The sequence below is a fragment of the Portunus trituberculatus genome, chromosome 47 (genome assembly GCF_017591435.1).
Source record: "Portunus trituberculatus isolate SZX2019 chromosome 47, ASM1759143v1, whole genome shotgun sequence".
In the NCBI taxonomy this organism is placed as follows: domain Eukaryota; kingdom Metazoa; phylum Arthropoda; class Malacostraca; order Decapoda; family Portunidae; genus Portunus; species Portunus trituberculatus.
Window position 1 is genome coordinate 2,812,408 of NC_059301.1, and position 18,994 is coordinate 2,831,401.

The window sequence follows — 18,994 nt, forward strand, 5'->3', positions numbered from 1 at the left end:
GAAGGTGCTCGCCAGGTAGACAGGGAGGAGATAAGTAGACAAAGAAAATGAGACACGGTACATACATAACTGTCTTAAAATAAATCACTGGCATTCTTTACTGACTTTCTGGTTATCATACATACATATATACATAAATCCACATCTACCCCTAAGAATGTATGTTGGTGATGAGTGATTAAGTTTCAGTGTAGTGTTATACGTTCTTAGTCTGGCCCCACCAACTGCCTCACTGATCTCTCTGGGTGTTAGGTCTGGGAATAGCGTTAGCTATACGGAACGTCCTCTTGACTTACGTTCACACAGACAGACAAAGGGATCCTCTGCTGTTAACACCTCACTGAACTGGAAGGGGAAAAAAAAAAGATCAGAAATGCAAATACAAGTTCTGGAGTTTGTAATTCGAGTCCAGGAGTTGTTCAAATAAACGCACGTACATTCTTCTCGGGATAAATAAGAAAAGAATATATCAAAGGTAGGACAGGAGGTGGTGACAGGGCGTGATGGAAGAAACAAGTACGCATCGTCGCTCACAAGTCCCGCCCCTTCAGTGGGAGGTGCTACGCTGAAGATGCTGCATGTCGCTACCCTCAGGAATGTGTGGCTCTCGATCTTTTTCTAATCCATAATAAAGAAGTTTTCGAAGGTATCCATGTGTGTTAGCGTTAGTGTGAAGTAAGACTAGTGTATCTGTACCCGCATGTTTCAGTATTCTTCACTAACTTGCACAAAACAGACAGAGTGATTTAGCCCAGTGTGAGTGTAACTATATATTTTCCAGTGATTTATTAGCAGGTCCTATCATCAAGTTTCAAATGTAAAGGCAAGTCAGTGGTGGTTCACTCATTTCATTCTGATAAACAACACAAAAACTGGTGAGTCTTTTCAAGGGAAATCTCTGCGCGCGTGGCAACTGTCAGGCTGGGAGTGTTTGGTCAGTGTCCTGGAAGGAGGAGTCTGCCGAGCTAGCCAATCAGCGGCTCGTATATGTATGTCAAGTATCCAATCAGAGTTATCCTAGCGGGAGCAGGGGGCCCGCTGATTGGTTGTCGGTACATTAAAGTGCTTCATCACGCTTTGACGGGATGCCAGGAATAACACGTTCATTGTGCTCCCAGTTTCTGCGTGGCGGTCGTCGCACTAGCCGCTTGTAATTGTGATAATTGTGTTGTGTCTGGCGCAGTGAGTGTAGCGGGATGCTGGACCAGGAGCTACTCGCCAAGGGCGCCCTGTCTGAGGGACAGCAGCAGCCTGCACCGCCCCACCTTACCAACCCATACTCCCAGTTCCAGCAATACCAGCAGAGCATGGCTGGTTACAACAACATGGGCTATGGTTTCCCCATGTACACCCAGAATGGCTATGGCTACCCCCTGACAGGCTATCCGCACGCCCCCAGCCCACCCACAGACGGTAAGTTGGCTGGCCAGCTTACCGCGCTTCCCTGGGCCTGTGCTCACACTCGTTTTGTTTCATTTCCGCACTTCTTTCTCATTCATTCTTGGTCCTCGTGACAAATTTAACTTGTGGAGCTTCGCTGGCACATATTTAACGCTGCTGTCAGGCTGGCTTGGGAAGGTGGCGACTAGAGAGTGGCGGGTCGCGGCGGCCTGCACGAGACGCCCTGGTCGCCGCCGCTGGCCGCTGCCGCTCCAACCGCCGCGTCGCCGCCGCCGCCGCCGTCCCGCAGCTTGACACGGACGGCTGCCCTGAGTTTTTCTTTCTATTCTTCATTCATGTCATTCTTATGCTCTGTTGTTTCCTCGGCCACGTTTTTTTCCCTTGTCCAGACTCCTCCCTTGGCCGGGCTGCCCCTCCCCCCACGTCATTATAGTAACGGAATCATCATTATCATTATCCCCATTACGATAAGTGCATAATGGCCCTCTCCACTTTGGTACTCCTCTCCGGTGCACGTGGGAGTGTTTACATCCCGGCCCCTCATCTTCCCTCCATCCCTCTCTCTCATTCAAGCATCTCATTCCCTCTGTTTAAGGGAGAATGATTTAGTTCACCTACTGAGTGTTGAGAGTTCACATCGCTAGTGTGTGTGTGTGTGTGTTTGCATTCTTTCTTCCACCATCACATCACATAGGTACATTACTTCCCTCTATTTCTTCATTATGCCAAAGAGTTTATCTTATCTTTATTTATTTGTTCATTGTCACTACTTTTTTCGTCAAGTTAGTGTCCTGGGTAGGTGCAGTCATGGCCGGGCGCAATATGGAGTGGAAAATGCTCTCACTAGCACGTGTAATATTTATCAACATTTTTTCCATCACCAGTGTGAAATCGGTGTATTTATCTTCAGGCCATAACTTTTAGAAAATGGCGCCTAGTTTTTGTGGAGCGATGTGCAGCACGGGTCCTGTGTCCTATACAGCCCTGCCCTCCCTGGGTGTTCTTTTGCCCATTTGGCGGCGGGTAATATTTCTGGGGACATGATAATGTTACAGACGCTTGGCCACTGGTGAGCTCCAAGCAGCCGTCACGCAGGACACTTGTCTCAACACAATACATTACCTCAGGCTGGGCTCAGCGCGTCTTCCACGAAGTGACCACTCAACGCATACCATCTTTAATGAGATTTTTTGTTCTTAAATACAAACAGGTTTATTGGTCATTACCATCAGCTGCACAAGAACTAGATTCAGTCTCCCGAGGCGCTCCTCACCAATTGGCGATGAGTGTGGCCGTGCAGGCAGTGCTCCCTGCGACAACCTACATCCCGTGCCTCCTGATAACACTATGGTGCTGCCGTGCATTGATTCACTGGTGACCTTTTGACCAGTGTGTGCTTACCGTGACTTATAAGCGTTGCGAAATAGTGACCCACGAAGTGCATTCCTGACGCCACGTAGCGTCGCCCGTGGCTGGCGCGGTCTGCACCCGCTGCACATCTTTCACTGCCATGGCTGTTTTTACATGGTTTTCCCATATATATACATACATATATATATATATATATATATATATATATATATATATATATATATATATATATATATAATTTTTTTCGCTATAACCAGAATTTCATAGTATGCTCGTGACAATTTTTTTCACATTTATTCTCTTAAATAACAGCACTACATGTAATTATAAATATATACTATCATTATCATTTGTTCATGAAACTATTTACTTTTTTAGAATTAGAATAACAAACACTTAATGTTAGTAAGAATATGACCGCCACTGGTGCTAATTCATCTGGCCTGTGTGTGTGCGTGCAGCATCCTTCACTCCTCGCATTCTTTATTTCCTTGTGATGAGTGTAGTGGTGAGCCAGGGCAGCGACAACAGACTCCTGTCCCTCATGAGGCAGAAGTGCCGTGCTGGACCCTCACACGTTAACACCCGCGTTCCCTTGCAGTGACCGAGAAGACCGAGGGGGGTGAGGTGAGAGTGACAGCCAAGGGCAAGAAAGTGAGGAAGCCACGCACCATCTACTCCTCCCTACAGCTTCAACAGCTCAACAAGATGTTCCAGAGGACTCAGTACCTGGCCCTGCCGGAGCGCGCCGAGCTGGCCGCCAAGTTGGGACTCACACAGACACAGGTGAGGCAATCTTGGCACCGCACCCTGAATCTCCTCAACACAAACATTCATGTTAATTTCACCTACCTAGTTATTCGCTCAGAGGGGATCCCCGAGGCAGCAAAGTGTGGCCTAATGAGCGCTTCGTGGGGCGGAAAGAGTGTCAGTGGAGAAATATGTGTGTGTATATTTTCCAATGGGCAGTTCAGAGTGCACGATAATATGCGAGTGGTGCTTTCACCGGCTTTTTGGTGGATAACCACTAGTTGGTGACGCCATAATGTCTCGCGGGCCACAAGCATCCCGCCGCCAGGGAGAGGCAGTCATAAAGCAGTACTTAATGAGCCGCCACTATCATGATCTCCGGTTGCCAGGTTTTTTATGTATATATATATATATATATATATATATATATATATATATATATATATATATATATATATATATATATATATATATATATATATATATATATATATATATATATATATATATATATAGGCCATCAAGTGTGTTGACCCTGTCACTGCTAGGCAATATTTCTAAGTGATGCCTTGCGACTTTTTATACGTGTAGTTTTTACATTCCAATCTCTTAGATGATATTATAGTCTAGAAATGGAAGAAAACTCATTGTCTAAAGGTAATTTTTTACATTGCTCTCAGTCGTAACAAAAAATGCACATATAAATGAATCATTCGACGAAAAAGTACGCTGGACAAAACGGTGATTCAAAAGAAGCTCGGGATTTACTCTATTAGGTTCCGAAGGCCGTATGAGTGCTGGAGTGCAGGAGAAATATTCATGGTAAAGGGCAAAGGTGAGGCGCTGGCTGAGGAGGATCACCGCCACTTTTCATGCCCTTGACTAATTGCCTCAATAACTTTGCCTATATTGACGCGAGGCTTTGATTTACTGATATAAATACGTGGCCATCAGGGAGGCAATAATAGGAGGCGTTCGTCATATGGTCATTTAGTTGCCGTTAAGACAGACGACGAGAGCACGAGGGAAAAATTAATGGTTGGGATGACGACGCGAATGTTATGTAGTTCATCCAATGATGAGCGAGGCATCAATACTTGAGAAAAAGACATTAATAAAACTGGGGAGACAAGGCACAGAAGAAATACCACAAGACAGAACGAGTGTGCGGATCTGTGCAGTGCCGGGGCCGCTGTGGTGCTGGCCAAGGGAAGCGAGGGAGAGTGGAGAGGATAGGAACAAGGACGATGTGCTGGTTGATGTTGGGCAGAGGATGCAAGGGAGATCAGAGAAGATAGGAACACGAGCACGCTGTTGTGATGCTTGACTGAGGGAGGTTAAGGAGGATAGACACATGCCTCGTGGAAAAAGATTTTTTTTTTTCCTTTCAGGCCTTTGTTTAAATTGCATATTATCTTATACCGAGTCTTTTATCTTATTTATTTCGAATATAAGTATGCATAAAGTTTTCTATCTAATGCGTGGTTCTTGATCATGTATAAGCGTGTTCGAAGCGTGGTAAATATTTTTAGAGGTTATTTAAAAATAATCTCAAAGATAGACGGATAATTTCAAATAGCTGTTTAAATCATATGTGTTATATTCATCTATTCTAATTCATTTATTGTTGATTACCTGCATATAAGATATCTTGTTGTTTACATTGAATATTGATGCAAGGCTTGTCTAACGTAAGTCGCTCGTGGGCTCCTCGCTTCACCTCACCTCACACACCTTGAGTCCCCGCCGCTGCAGCCTCGCCGCCGCACATACCGTCGCTTCATAAGTAATGTCGCCTGCCACCTGATGGAGGATGTCGTTTTTGTCCAGCGGAAAGATTACGCGGTTACCGATTCTTTCCCTTCACGGTGATTAGGTAAACATCTGAATTTGCACGCTGTTTTATTTCTGCCATGTTTCAATAAGGGAACACTTGATTTGGATCTGTCAAGGGCTGCAGAGGTGCGCCGTGATTCTGTATTAGAGGAAGGAGGAAGTTTTTACATCTGTCTACGGGGAGTTAAGTAAAAAAGTCAGTGGTATAAGATAGTGTTGGATAATAATGGAGATCTGTTGTACGAAGGAGTGCGAGAAAAAAAAAAAGTTACTTGTAAGAATGGTGTGAGAAGTCTATTGGTCACTAGTATGCATAGAAAGTCTGCTGTGAGATAGTGAAGTGAAGACCTCATAAAGCTATTGATAAGAAAGACATGAAGAAAATCAAATGTGAAATATTGAAGCTGAGAGTTAAGGTAGCTGCTGATAAGGAAGACCATGAAGAAAGTTTATGTGCTGCAGTGAAGAAAATCTGTTTTAAGTCAGTGCGGTGGGGAAAAAATTCTTTGATGAAAAAAGTGAAGAAAGTCAATTTTGAGACAAACGAGGAGTGAATAGAAATTACCAATAAGAAGCAAGAAGAAACACGCAGTAATAAGGAGGAGACGAGTGAAGAAAGTCAGCTGAGAGTAAAGTGAGGAAGACAACATGTAAGACAGTGAGTCAAGTAAACCAGGTGTGTGGAGCTGAATGTTGAGAAAAATAATTTGTTACAAGTCTTCCTCACTTTGCTCATAAGTAACTTTCTTCTCTCTTTACTTCACTTTCTTGCAGTTGAGTGTCTTCACGCCTCTTCTTATCAGCAATTTTCCTCACTCCCCGTTACTCTACCTGAAAATTGACTCCTTCACGCTTTTTCCCTTATCAGTGACTTACATACTTCATCGCCCCCTCACTCACAGTCGGGGAGTGAAGCGGAGCCCTAGGTGCGTGGCGGTGAGTGTTCAGTCAGCATATACAGACATGAGAAGACAGGTCACTTGGATGATGGCGAATAATGGCGAATTAGTAACGGGGTTGGAAGGGAGTGAGTCACCCAGTGAAGGAGAGGAGGCAGACGGCGAGAATCTGGGGTTAGGAGAGGGACGGGGAACGGGGTCAAACATGCAGAAGGAGAGGGTCGTAACTCTAGGGCAAGTAGGTAGTGGTGTTCTGGTTCCTCGTGCTTCTGATACTTTCTTGCGTGCGTGCCAGCCAGAAGTGGGCTTGAGAGATGTTCATGTCGCCCTTCACCAGGTGTGCAAGTGGGAGTGGAGGCTAGCTGGTTACCTGAGGCGAGGTGAGAGAGCTAGGAACTGCACCCCCTCCACTCCACTCCCCGCTGACGCTAACAACTGCCTCCACCCCTCACTCCCCTCGACCTACCGCCTTCTACCCCCTTACTCTCTCTCTCTCTCTCTCTCTCTCTCTCTCTCTCTCTATGCCTACCACCACCACCCTGACACCATCCATCTTCTAGTGCCACTTTCACCAGCACAGCCACAACCGCCATCACCACCGCCACCTCCACTCCCTCCAGCTTGTCACCACGGTCACTAGCGCGGCACCATAAAACCATAGCGCCTCTCTAGTAAAGCTACACCATACAGACAAATCGCTAATGTTCTGCGACACTGGTGGCTTTAGTGTGTGTGTGTGTGTGTGTGTGTGTAATTTACCTCGGTTGCCTACTGGTCACCCAGCCAGTCTTCCCCATTACGGAGCGAGCTCAGTGCTCACAGACCGATCTTCAGGTAGGACTGAGACCACAACACACTCCACACACCGGGAAAGCGAGGCCACAACCCCTCGAGTTACATCCCGTACCTATTTACTGCTAGGTGAACTGGGGCCACACATTAAGAGGCTTGCCCATTTGCCTCGCCGCGCCGGGACTCGAACCCGGGCCTCTCGATTGTGAGTCGAGCGTGCTAACCACTACACTACACGGTGTGTGTGTGTGTGTGTGTGCAATACTGGCCAGTCATAGTGCAGAGGGACAAGTCCCGCCCAGCTGCCAATGAAGAAAAAATGGTAAAAAAAATAATCAAGGGTTTCAGATCAATATAGCAAGACGCTCACACATTCATAATTTCCTTCGCTTCCCAAACCTGACGTGACGATGATAAATATTCCGGCAGCAATGGAAATGAGAGGGGAAAAAAACATGCATTAAGGTGAGTGAGTCCAGCTGGGTAGTACATAGGGCCATGTTGAATGCGGGGCTGCCAGCGCGGCGCCCGGTACTGCTTCCTAGCTCAGGCTGAGACAGAAACATGCGGTCACCGGGACTTATTTGGCAAAGGCACAATCAGCTGAACTTTACACGGAGCCTTACTGTTATTTTCTATATTTCCCGCACGTTATTTATTTGTGTACGTAAATATATATCTTTTATCCATTTAAAGATGAGTATTTTTTTTCTAATTTCTAATTTTGTTACATTCAAGAATGAGTTCTTTCTTCGCTACTGTTAGGTTTTTATCACTTTTTTCGTGTATATTCATACATTTTCTACAGAAAATTTCGGGACACGTTTTCCTTTGATCTATTCAGTTTAGGATTTTATTCCTATCATATAATTAAGATATCATTTCCAGCATTTATTACTTATGTTTAGATGAACAGATTCTTAATCTTGCTGAAATGCGAGTACGTCTTGCGGTTTATTGGTTTACGTGTTCGGTTTACAAAGGGACTTGTTTTTTTAAGATATATATTTTATCTATTTACATTTTCTTATTCTATATTTTTATTTCTTAAATATCTATGTGTGTGTATATATATATATATATATATATATATATATATATATATATATATATATATATATATATATATATATATATATATATATATATATATTCAAACATAAGTAGGGCTTTCCTTTCACTGCTTTTCGTCCCCCTTTTCAAAAGGCTTAATGGTTTATTTTTTTCTCTTTTTCAAAAAGAAAATTTATTTTTTATGCGTGTTTTAACATGTTCAATTCCAATAAGGGTCCATTTATTGACTTTTTTTATATTATCCAAAATTGCAGAACTTTCATTCTACTGTCTTGAGTTTCGTTTGAAGAGGCATATTGGGTCTTGAAAACCGAGAGAAAGTATACTAACGGAAAGAAACACGCTCCCTCGCAGTTGAAAAATCATCAACATTTCCACATAAAACTTGCTTGAACTATTTGATACAATATCTCTAAATTACCACAGTGACACATGCGATAATGAAACCTTTCACTACAACATAACAACTTCTCACCATACGTTCTAGTTTGGTCACTTTCATCAATCCAAGACATTCTTATATTGTTCAATAATTGATAAGGTACTTATTCGTTACTCCATAAAGCTAAAGATCATACTGAAAGCTTTCCTGACTCGAAATTTGGCAGCACATTATATTTAATCTAGTTTAGTTAGTATCGTTAACTAAAGCTATTCCTGCCGTTGTTTATTGAAGAGAACACTGTCAGAATTAAAGTATGATGCCTGTCTTTTGTTCTCTGGCCACCGGAGAGATGCTAAGTGCCCCTATTGTCTGACGAGGCTAAAACTAACAGACGAGAGAGTGAGTGAATGTTAGCTTGGCCTGTACATGAGTCGTAGTCGGCTTTCACTTATCTAGAGGGGCAGGCCAAGGGCTGGGATTAAACACTTGTCTGACACACACACACACACACACACACACACACACACACACACACACACACACACACACACACACACACACACACACAGAGAGAGAGAGAGAGAGAGAGAGAGAGAATTCAAGCTCAGATATGCCAAAAGAAGCGAAAAAAAGGAACTATTGAAGATAAGATATGAATTGTAAATATGTGCTGATAATTAAGGCAATTAAGAGAGAGAGAGAGAGAGAGAGAGAGAGAGAGAGAGAGATGCGGCATTAAGAAGTGCATCATCCCAACACACTCCTGCCCATCAAGCCTCACCCACCTGCACCATTCCCACAGCCATTAACAGCAGCCCGGCCACCATTAACCTGACCGTCCCCCATTGACTCTACGACGCCACCTCGCCTCATAACGCGGGCCATTTTCTCTCGCGGGGATTATGATTACGCAACGACCAGGGAGTTTTGTCGTGCTGATGGTTATCTCTCCCCTCGCACCTCCTTCAGGCACCTGCAGGAGGGATATAAAGGCTGCTCCTCAAGGGATGGCTGTGTTTCGCTTATTACATGATTTAAGACGCTCCAGTGGGCTTTTTTTTTTTTTTTTTTTTTTTTTACTTCAGTGTTGCTTGGTAGTTATCCCACTTCCGGTAGTGTTTCTGTACGAGTTAGAACTTCAGGGATTTGTTTCTAATTTACTTAATAGCAGTAGTTAATACGTTTTTTTTTTTTTTTTTTTTTTTTTTTAGAAAGTTATTCCGAGTCTGAATAATGATACAGAATAGTAGATAAATAAGAAATTAATTTTTATGTCTATTAAAGTTTGTTATAAGGAAGAGGTTCCAAAAGAGTTTAGCATTAAATGTTTAGTGTTTAGGTAATTGGAAGAGGTTAAAATGCATCTTAACTATTTTCGGAATGAGAAAAGGTAGATTAGACAAGTTAAAATGACCAAACAGACCAAATTTCATCCACCACGGAAAGTAATGTATACATGTTTGTCTTTACATGAAATTGCTTTTCTTCTTTATCTTTTTATAAATGGTCACATTCATCTTTTTATAAATGGTCCGATTTATCTTTCGAATCGCAATTCACAAAAATTAAGCAGATGTTCACACATGTTCGAAGAGTAGTTCTCCACACAAGTGAGATGAGATTTTTTAACGATATTTGTCCAATTAATGATTCTTATCTCCTACAAGATCACTGTAAATCTTTAGCTATTTTGTCATAATCTTAGCATCACATTTTATGTATAATTTCCGAAACCTGGACAGACGTTTTTAAAATAGGTGTTCCTTTTCAATGATTACTGACTCTTTTTCTATGAACAATCCATTCTTTTCGTCACACCATCGATATTACCCACGGTTCCTAAGACCCGTAAGGTGGCTGGAAAAGGAACAGCCTAAAGGCAAGTGTTCATGAACCTCACTCACGGACATGCACGCCAGCAATTAACCCCACCACAGACATTCCTATCAATACACGAAACCGCCACAAAGACAGAAGGCAGAGGAAAACACACAAAAAGCTCACATACACATCCCTATACAAGAGGTAAGCCAGGACTTCCCCACAGTCTCCCTCCCGAGTCGTGTCCTCCGCCTAATTATTTTTTCACTTACTTGCCCTCAGCGAAAGATCTTCATTACCTCGCCGACCGCCCACAGCGACGGGACCTGGGCTACTGCCGCGACCTCCCTAATGAATTGTGAAACCCTCGGCCTCCCCCGCGCCGCCCCCGGGTGCTGGAGGCCCTGTGTGGTCGAGGACGAGAGAGGGAAGGAGGCGCGGGAAGGGTTGACTTTGTTTTCGGAAATAGAGATAGACACCTGAGTTTGTTACACACACACACACACACTCTCTCTCTCTCTCTCTCTCTCTCTCTCTCTCTCTCTCTCTCTCTCTCTCCTTCTGTCCGTCTCTCTATCTTAGTTGTCCACAGATTCATGACGTAATAAATAGGAGATGCGAGGTGATTGCAGCGGATCCGTATTGTTTATTACTATTGGGCTTCAGAAATTCAGAGAGAGAGAGAGAGAGAGAGAGAGAGAGAGAGAGAGAGAGAGAGAGAGAGAGAGAGTCTAGGGTGTCAGGCACGGAGGGAATGGGAGGGAGTAAAGGAGGGACGGACTCTATTAGTTACAAGTTAAGGGGCGTGCATTGTTAGTTCCGCAGCGGGGTGCCCACCAAGTCGGCCTCTTGTCCACACACCTTTTACCGATCTTTGTTACACGCTTTAGTCTCCCTCCCACGCCCATCGGCCCGCCTCGAAGTAAGAGCCAGACGGGAGGAGGAGGAGCCAGAGAGCGAGCGACTACGGGGTAATTAGGAAGATGATGGACGCAATTTACTATGGGAGGCTCATTGTGCGAGGGTGTTGTGCTGCGGCGGCTAACGAGGCTTAAATTATTATCGTCTATTGATGCTCTCCTGACCGAGCGTTTTAGCGCCTCCTCTCGCTTCGCTTTGTTGTGTGTTGTCTCTCCTTGGACGCTTTTGCTGGTTTGTATGGCCTTGTCTTACTGGTGTTATCGGTGTACTTATTACTGTTGGTGTTGGTAGTGGTGGTGTTGACTTCCGTTTTTCTTTCCTTTTTTTTGTGTAAGTTTTAACTCGTTAGTTTTTCCGTCTTGTTTATCATGTCTCCTAAGATATTCATCCTCTTTTCTTATTCTATTATTTTTTTCTTCATTTATACTCTTCTTGTTCTTGTTTCCCTCCTTTTTCTTCCATTACTATCCTCGCCTTCTCTTCTACTTCTTTTCCCATCATTATCACCGCCACCACCTCTTCCTCCTCCACGAACAGACGCAGTGAGGTGCAAAACTCATTAATATACCCAGCACCATTAGCCAGCCAGTCAATTACGCTAACCTTCTTCAAACACACACAAAAAATACACACACAATACTTCGTCACTCTTTCCCATAACCTTCCACCTTCCCTTTAAGGTACAGGTGAATTCACTCCCGCACCGCCCGCCTGCTAATAAAACTAGGAAAAATTGCCATAGAGATGATCGCGGCAGGTGAGGACGCGGCGGCATCAGTCTCCTCTTTGTGGGTTGACGGGGCGCTGCTGTGATATTTATGATGCTTCTTTCAGTACGGCCAATTTAGAATCACGGCCCCGTACGCTTGAATATCCGAACAGATTCATGTTGTAACGAGGAGGAGAGAGTGAATGTGACGAAGTGGTGGTGTGTGTGTGTGTATGTGTGTGTTTTAGAGAGAGAGAGAGAGAGAGAGAGAGAGAGAGAGAGAGAGAGAGAATATCAAAGCAAACGAGAAAATGGAGAAGCAAATAAGTGGATTTCATATTTTTTCCCATTCATCCATCATGTGTTAAGATTACATTCGACTCTCCACTCTTCTTCTTTTCCTCTTACATTCGGCTCTCCACTCTTCTTCTCTTCCTCCTACACTCGGCTCTCCACTCTTCCTCTCTCTTCTCCTCCTCTTCCTCCTCCAACAAGAACACACCTGCTACGTCGGTATTTCCAGCATGGTTGTGCGGCGCCGAATTATTACATCGTCGAATCCTTCTTGAGTTCCCGGGGTGCTGATTACTCATCCTGGGAGCCGAGGCGGAGGTGGTGACGGGGTGGTCTGCGAGGCGACTTGGGTGGTAGTGGATCGCAGTGGTGGCGGTGGAGGTGGTGATGGGGGCTGCGGTGGGCGGCGGTGGTGGTGGTGGTGGGTTGCGGTGGAGGTGTGGGCGAGTATGGGTTGCCGCGGTTTGGGTGAGGACGGGGAGGTGGTGAGTGGTGTGTTGGGCGGAGGGGAGTGTTATGGTGAGGGCCTTGTGTGTGTGTGTGTGTGTGTGTGTGTGTGTGTGTGTGTGTTGTGGGAGAGAAAGATATTTATATAAGCTCAAAGACACACGAATACATAAAATTTCATCCACGTCATAAAAACACCAATATCTACATATATACATATTCATAGGAGAGAAAACGTCATAGTGAATATTAAGAGGCAATGCTGGGAACTCATGGTGACGTGGTAAATAAAGATGTGCACTGGTGAAATATTGAAGCAAATGAAAAGAATACTAGCGATAATGATGATAGTGACACAACTTTCTTGTTCTTTTATCCCTTCTTTTTCGTCTCCATTTACTGGGAAGTCGTGCTTTGAGTGACAGGTGTAATAAGACTTAAGGGAGGGAATGGACAAGGAAGAGGAAGAAGGGGATGGGTTGAGGGGGAGAGGGGGAGGGGCGGTAGAAGTGACCCTGTTTGACACCTGCATTGTGAGGTCTTCCTGGCTCACTTCAGCTAGACAATGAGAACTGTTCTGTTACCTGTCCACGGCCTTACCTGAGCCTCCCCCGTCCTCCTCACTTCACCCAACTCCTTCCCCGTCCCTTCTTCCTTTCCTCCTACTCTTCCTTCTCCTCCTCTTCCTCCTCGACCCAGAGACGGTGTATGAACCTCCCACTCTTCTTTCAAGTCGCCGACGCGGGCCAGGAGGAAAAATTATGGTCTGGTTGTTTATGTCTCGAGGCTTCTCTCTCTCTCTCTCTCTCTCTCTCTCTCTCTCTCTCTCTCTCTCTCTCTCTCTCTCTCTCTCTCTCTCTCTCTCTCTCTCTCTCTCGTGACCAGTACGTCCTCACCAGTTGTCAGTGTGTGTGTGTGTGTGTGTGTGTGTGTGTGTGTGTGTCCAGTAGGCCCACCATACAAAAGAGCGAGGGAGGGAGGAAGGGAGGGACCACAGGAGTAATGTATGCGTGTGATGGTCGAGTCTGGGCCTCATCTCCTATGCGGAACAGTAGCGCTGGAGTTTAAAAAGACTTGCAGACGCCCAAGAAATTCTCCGACGGAGAAGAGAATGCCCGGGTATGCAAATGGGTCCTTGGGTCTGGCTGGTGCCCGCCCCCGCCACTCCCTCTCGCTGACCCCGACCAGGCCTCGTAGTGTACACCACCACCACCATCACCCACTCACTCATTCTTTCCTTGTTTTCAATGTTGTTTTATTCAGTTTTCTTTCTATACGAGTAAACTTAGAGGATGAAAAATGTGGAGTTGAGTCGTGTACGCACAGACAGTTACCTATTCGCACCTATGTGTCGAATTTTAAAAGTAATTGGAACTATTAAGTGACGTTATAGTTAGGTTATCATAACAAGCCTGGAACAATGTTAACCTCTGATGTTGCATTAGGTATCATTAGGTTAGATTAAGAGAACAAGAGTGGACTTGATTAAGTGATTGTTTTCATACCGGTAAGTTAGGTTATGTAAAGATTCACAGAACACGTGACAATTTCTAGGACTGATTATGTTAAATTACGTAAGTTCACTTAGTAATCATGAAGCAAAGTGGGAAGAGCTTAAGATGACGAAACCCTGCAGGAAGGAGTGAGGCTCTGGGGAAGTGCAGGAAGGGTTGAAGACACCACCGCGGCAGGAGACTGTCCGGCGAGGTCGTTTGAGGCCCTGCAGGAAATAATCTGGCGAGTCGTGAGTCCAGTCGTCATCATTACCAACACTGCCGCTCCTCCCACTGTGTTCTCTCCAGGGCTGTTTTTTCCTCGCTTTCCTCCTCCACCTGCCTGGTGGTTTGACTCGAGAGGTGCTTAGGGGGTGCTGAATGCTCGAGAGTGTGCAAGGCGTTGTAAGGTCCAGGAGAGGGAGTAAGAGTGAGTGGGAGCAAGACACGCCCGTCGTTGGCAAGCCTGAGGTCCTGCGCGGGGCGGGACTCAACGACTTGCTGAAGGATAAATGACCACAGAAACAAAAGGCGAGAACTCTCTCTCTCTCTCTCTCTCTCTCTCTCTCTCTCTCTCTCTCTTGCACACAACACTTCCTGCATTCCTCTTATTCCATTTCTTACTTTTTTACCTTCTTTATCCGACAAGCATTTCCTTCTCTCTGTCTCTCTTTTCATATCATTGCATTCCATTTCCACATTTCACCATTTCCTTGCCTTTATTTCTTTCCCTCGTGCGTGCTCCTTCATCTCCCATTTCAGACATTCCTTCCCCTTTCCTGCCTTCCTCGCTTTACCATTCCATCCTCCTCCTCCTCCTCCTCCTCCTCCTCCTCCTCCTCACCTGTCCATCACACCTCATCCTGTTTACTGTCCAACGCATCTTTCTCTTCCTCTCTTCCTTAACTTAACCTCTCCCTTCTCACTTCATCCTCTCCCTCCCCCGTCCTTCCTCCTCCTCAGCGAGTCTTGCGAGGGTAGGCGAGAAAGGAGTCCATGTTGTTTACGCCTACCTCTGCCATTGTTCCTCCCCGATACCTCCATCAGATTAAGTCAGAAGGACGCGTGAGGCTTGGATTAATTTGTGCCGGGCGAGGACAAGACGCGGTGTAATTGTTCATGACGTTTTGTCCTTATCTACTTTTATCTGTATTGTCGATCCGTCACTCCTCAGGCAAATGGTCGACTTGCTATCCATCTCCCTCTAGGCGTCACCACTACCAGCACCACCACGCCCCTTCCATCTCCCTTCCTTCCCTGGCTCTCCTCTCCGCTCCCTTCATCCCCAGGTAACCAAGGAGGACGTCATCAGTACAATCTCGCCTTGTATCTCCCTGGTATCTGGAGGGTATCTGCTGGGCACCTGTCGCTCGGCCCTTGTATCGCCTTGTCCCATCTTGACTTAGCGCCTGGTAGCCGCCAACACGGGCCGTGGGGGTGCCGGGGAGTTACCGAGTACTTCTGTGTGTGTGTGTGTGTGTGTGTGTGTGTGTGTGTGTGTGTGTGTGTGTGTGTGTGTGAGAGAGAGAGAGAGAGAGAGAGAGAGAGAGAGAGAGAGAGAGAGAGAGAGAGAGAGAGAGAATCATATATAATTTTCTTGGTCGTTGTGAAAGATTCATCTCAATTTTTTTCACACACCACACTACACTCACTCGTGCATTTTGATAATATATATGCATCTGCTGAGTGTCAGTCAGCGGGGATTTTTATCTAAGAAGAAACTGGCTCATGACAAACTTTCTCATTTTTACTTCTGCTCAATGTTGGTATTATCATTCTGATTTACGTGTCTCTGACCTCCTTCACCTTATCTATCGCTCTACTCAAGTCACAGGAACATGATTGATGGTGATGGGTCAGTGCACACACACACACACACACACACACACACACACACACACACACACGTGGAGCCCAGTGGGAGGCTGTGTCAATTATCAGACAGGTGAGAGGCGGCTCAGGTGAGATGGGTCGCCTCTGTCCCTCTCAGTAAACAGATGATGACAGCCTCACTAACAAACGAATTACGAGGGTTTATGATCGTTCACAGGCTGGGAGGGGATGAAGTGAGGAGGAGGAGGGGGGTGAGAGGAAGTGTGTGCCGGGCAGAGGGTCGCGGCGCCACACTGTAACGTGGGAAACTGCTGGAGACTCATTAGGTATTCCTCTACCTGACTTGTGGTTCTCCAGGTAGTCGCACCCTCTTTCCCCGCTCCTACCCTTAGGGCGTCCCAGGCCGCTAATCCCCCAAGCCCGGGGCGTGGCTTAAATCTAGCTTAAATCCTCAACGTCCCTAAACTCAAATCCACAATAGGGATTACTTGAGACGAGAAATGTATATATACTAGCGAGGTGAGCTGCTGTTAACGTGTGACTTTTTTGGTGTTACAGGTGAAGATCTGGTTCCAGAACCGCCGCTCCAAGTACAAGAAGCTGTACAAGGCGGCACAGAACGGCCAGCTGCCAGGTGTTGATGCTGCAGAGATCGCCGCAGACCTGGGCGCCAACCTCTCTCAGATGGTGAGCAACGGGCCAGAATCACCCAGCTCGCCCACCCCCACGGACCACGGCCACGACCAGCCACCCCCGTCCGTGGGACCTGATGGCGGCCCACTTTCTCCACCACCCGACGACCGCCCGCAGTCCCAGCCGCCCACAGTCTCCAGTCACGGCGAGATGGCGTCCCCCATGATGACTGGCCCACGCGACATGGTGTCCCCACAGATCCACGTGGCCAAGGACATGATGGCCATGAACTCCGCCATGATGGGCACCGACCAGCGGCGAGATCAGGTCATGATGCCCCCACACCACCAGTGGGATCCCGCCCACTACATGTCCTATTGGAACCCCTATGGCGACGTGGCCGCCCACCAGATGAACCATCAGATCATGACCTAAGCGACGCGGTAGAGCACGCCCCGCCCCGCCCACCACGACCTTCTTCGCGACACTCCTGCGCCTAAGGATGGGGAGTGCGTCCTTGTGATGACAGCGGCTGCTTCCACGCCAGAAGCACCCCACTTGTCTGTTGTTACCTGGAGTGAGTGGCGGCGCCCGTGGGAGCTTTCCACCCGCTCCTCTCACTCGCGGGGCGCCCCTCCTTCCCCCACGGCCAGCCTCCGTCCGCCACGCCCTCGCTGGCGGCCTCAACATTCCAGGGGGACGTGTGGGCGCCCGCCAGCACAAGGCGGCACCAGCGTGAGTCTCGCTCGCCGCTTCTCATCTGACCCTCATAATGGGACGGAGGTGACGAAGGGCCGCGCGCTCTTATGTATTATGTATGATGTATGGTTAGTGTATAAACTACTCTTGGTCCATAAAATAATGCATGTTGTACGTACCTTTGTCTGTGTGCAATAAACAGTGGCTCAGTGTGTGTGTGTGTGTGTGTGTGTGTGTGTGTGTGTGTGTGTGTGTGTGTGTGTGTGTGTGCGCGTGCGTGCGTTTGCCCGCCAGTGTGAAAAATGTGTTTGAACAACTGTGTATGTGTGTGTGTGTGTGTGTGTGTGTGTGTGTGTGTGTGTGTGTGTGGCTTGACGGAGTAGCGTCGGGGACCCGCTCGTCCCGCGGCCTCGGGAGGACCTTTGGCCTCTACCTCTCCACCCTCCCGACTTTCCCTTAGGCCTACCTATTATCCCTTTTATCTAATCAACAATAAATATACCAATAAATACTTTGTACCTTAATTAGGAAAGAAGGTTTGGTGTTATGATGTTACTACAGCAAGGCGACGGATTCACCTGTTGACTGCGCCTCACCCGCCCCTGCCCGGCGAGGCCAGCTATACATATATATATTTTTACTGTTTTATTTATTTTGTCTTCATCTAACCACGACGGAAGTTTTTAATCTGTGTATATACTGTACCATATTTCTGTGTAAATAAATACTGTAAGAATAACTCAGACTATTGAAATTCCTTTTGGATTGTAAGCTATACGCTCTCTCTCTCTCTCTCTCTCTCTCTCTCTCTCTCTCTCTCTCTCTCTCTCTCTCTTACATTACTTAACACCCACATAAAATTTTTGATCTCTGAGAGAGAGAGAGAGAGAGAGTAGAAACAGACAAACTCCTCAGCCAGCCAGCCATCGCGGACACCCCATCCGCAGCCTCCCTCGTGTGTCAGCCTGGCCTCCCCGCAACACGGCTCGAGTCCCATTGGCATGACGCTAATCCCACAAATCTGACTCGCACCCTATCATGACAAAAAGCAGTACCTTCCCTCCATCCCTGACGCTCCTCACCCTTACAGCCCCACACCCAACGCCTCAAGGTTCCCTGCTCCTGGATATCCGAGGGGAGGCCCGGTAAGACAAGGGGAATTCGGTCTTTTTATCAGCTGGCGCGAGGGGCGAGGAGGAGAGAAGGTTAAGGTGGTGCATATGGAGTGTGTTTTGACTGAAGTCCGGGAACTGAGTCCATCCCAGCCACGCCTCCTGTCATGGCCCCCTACCACCTCCCTGACGGTATTTTACCCATGGGCGGCCACGGGGACACAGGAACCAGGGAACCAACCAGCTTCCCTCCCACATCACCTGCAAGTAACGGCCCCACTCGGATATTCATTCTCTCTCTCTCTCTCTCTCTCTCTCTCTCTCTCTCTCTCTCTCTCTCTCTCTCTCTCTCTCTCTCTCTCCAAAAACGAACAAAACGCAAGAACATAACATAATCAACTACAGAAAGGTCGCTAACGTACGCAGAACAGCTCCTCACGAACCACGAAGTATCCGTTACTGATAATGTGCAAATGACTTGAGGTTTATCCCATGACGTTAAAGCAACATGGCGCTGATTGTTC

The 18,994-nt window shown here is 46.6% G+C and overlaps 1 protein-coding gene across 1 annotated transcript; it reads left to right on the forward strand.

The window, feature by feature from the left end:
* Positions 1 to 1,100: 1,100 nt before the first annotated feature.
* On the forward strand, positions 1,101 to 18,097 carry LOC123520802 (homeotic protein distal-less-like). Its single transcript, XM_045283413.1, has 3 exons — positions 1,101 to 1,413; positions 3,374 to 3,558; positions 16,585 to 18,097. Exons 1-3 carry the CDS (start codon positions 1,197 to 1,199, stop codon positions 17,092 to 17,094), a joined length of 912 nt encoding a protein of 303 aa, XP_045139348.1. The 5' UTR covers positions 1,101 to 1,196; the 3' UTR covers positions 17,095 to 18,097.
* Positions 18,098 to 18,994: the final 897 nt, after the last annotated feature.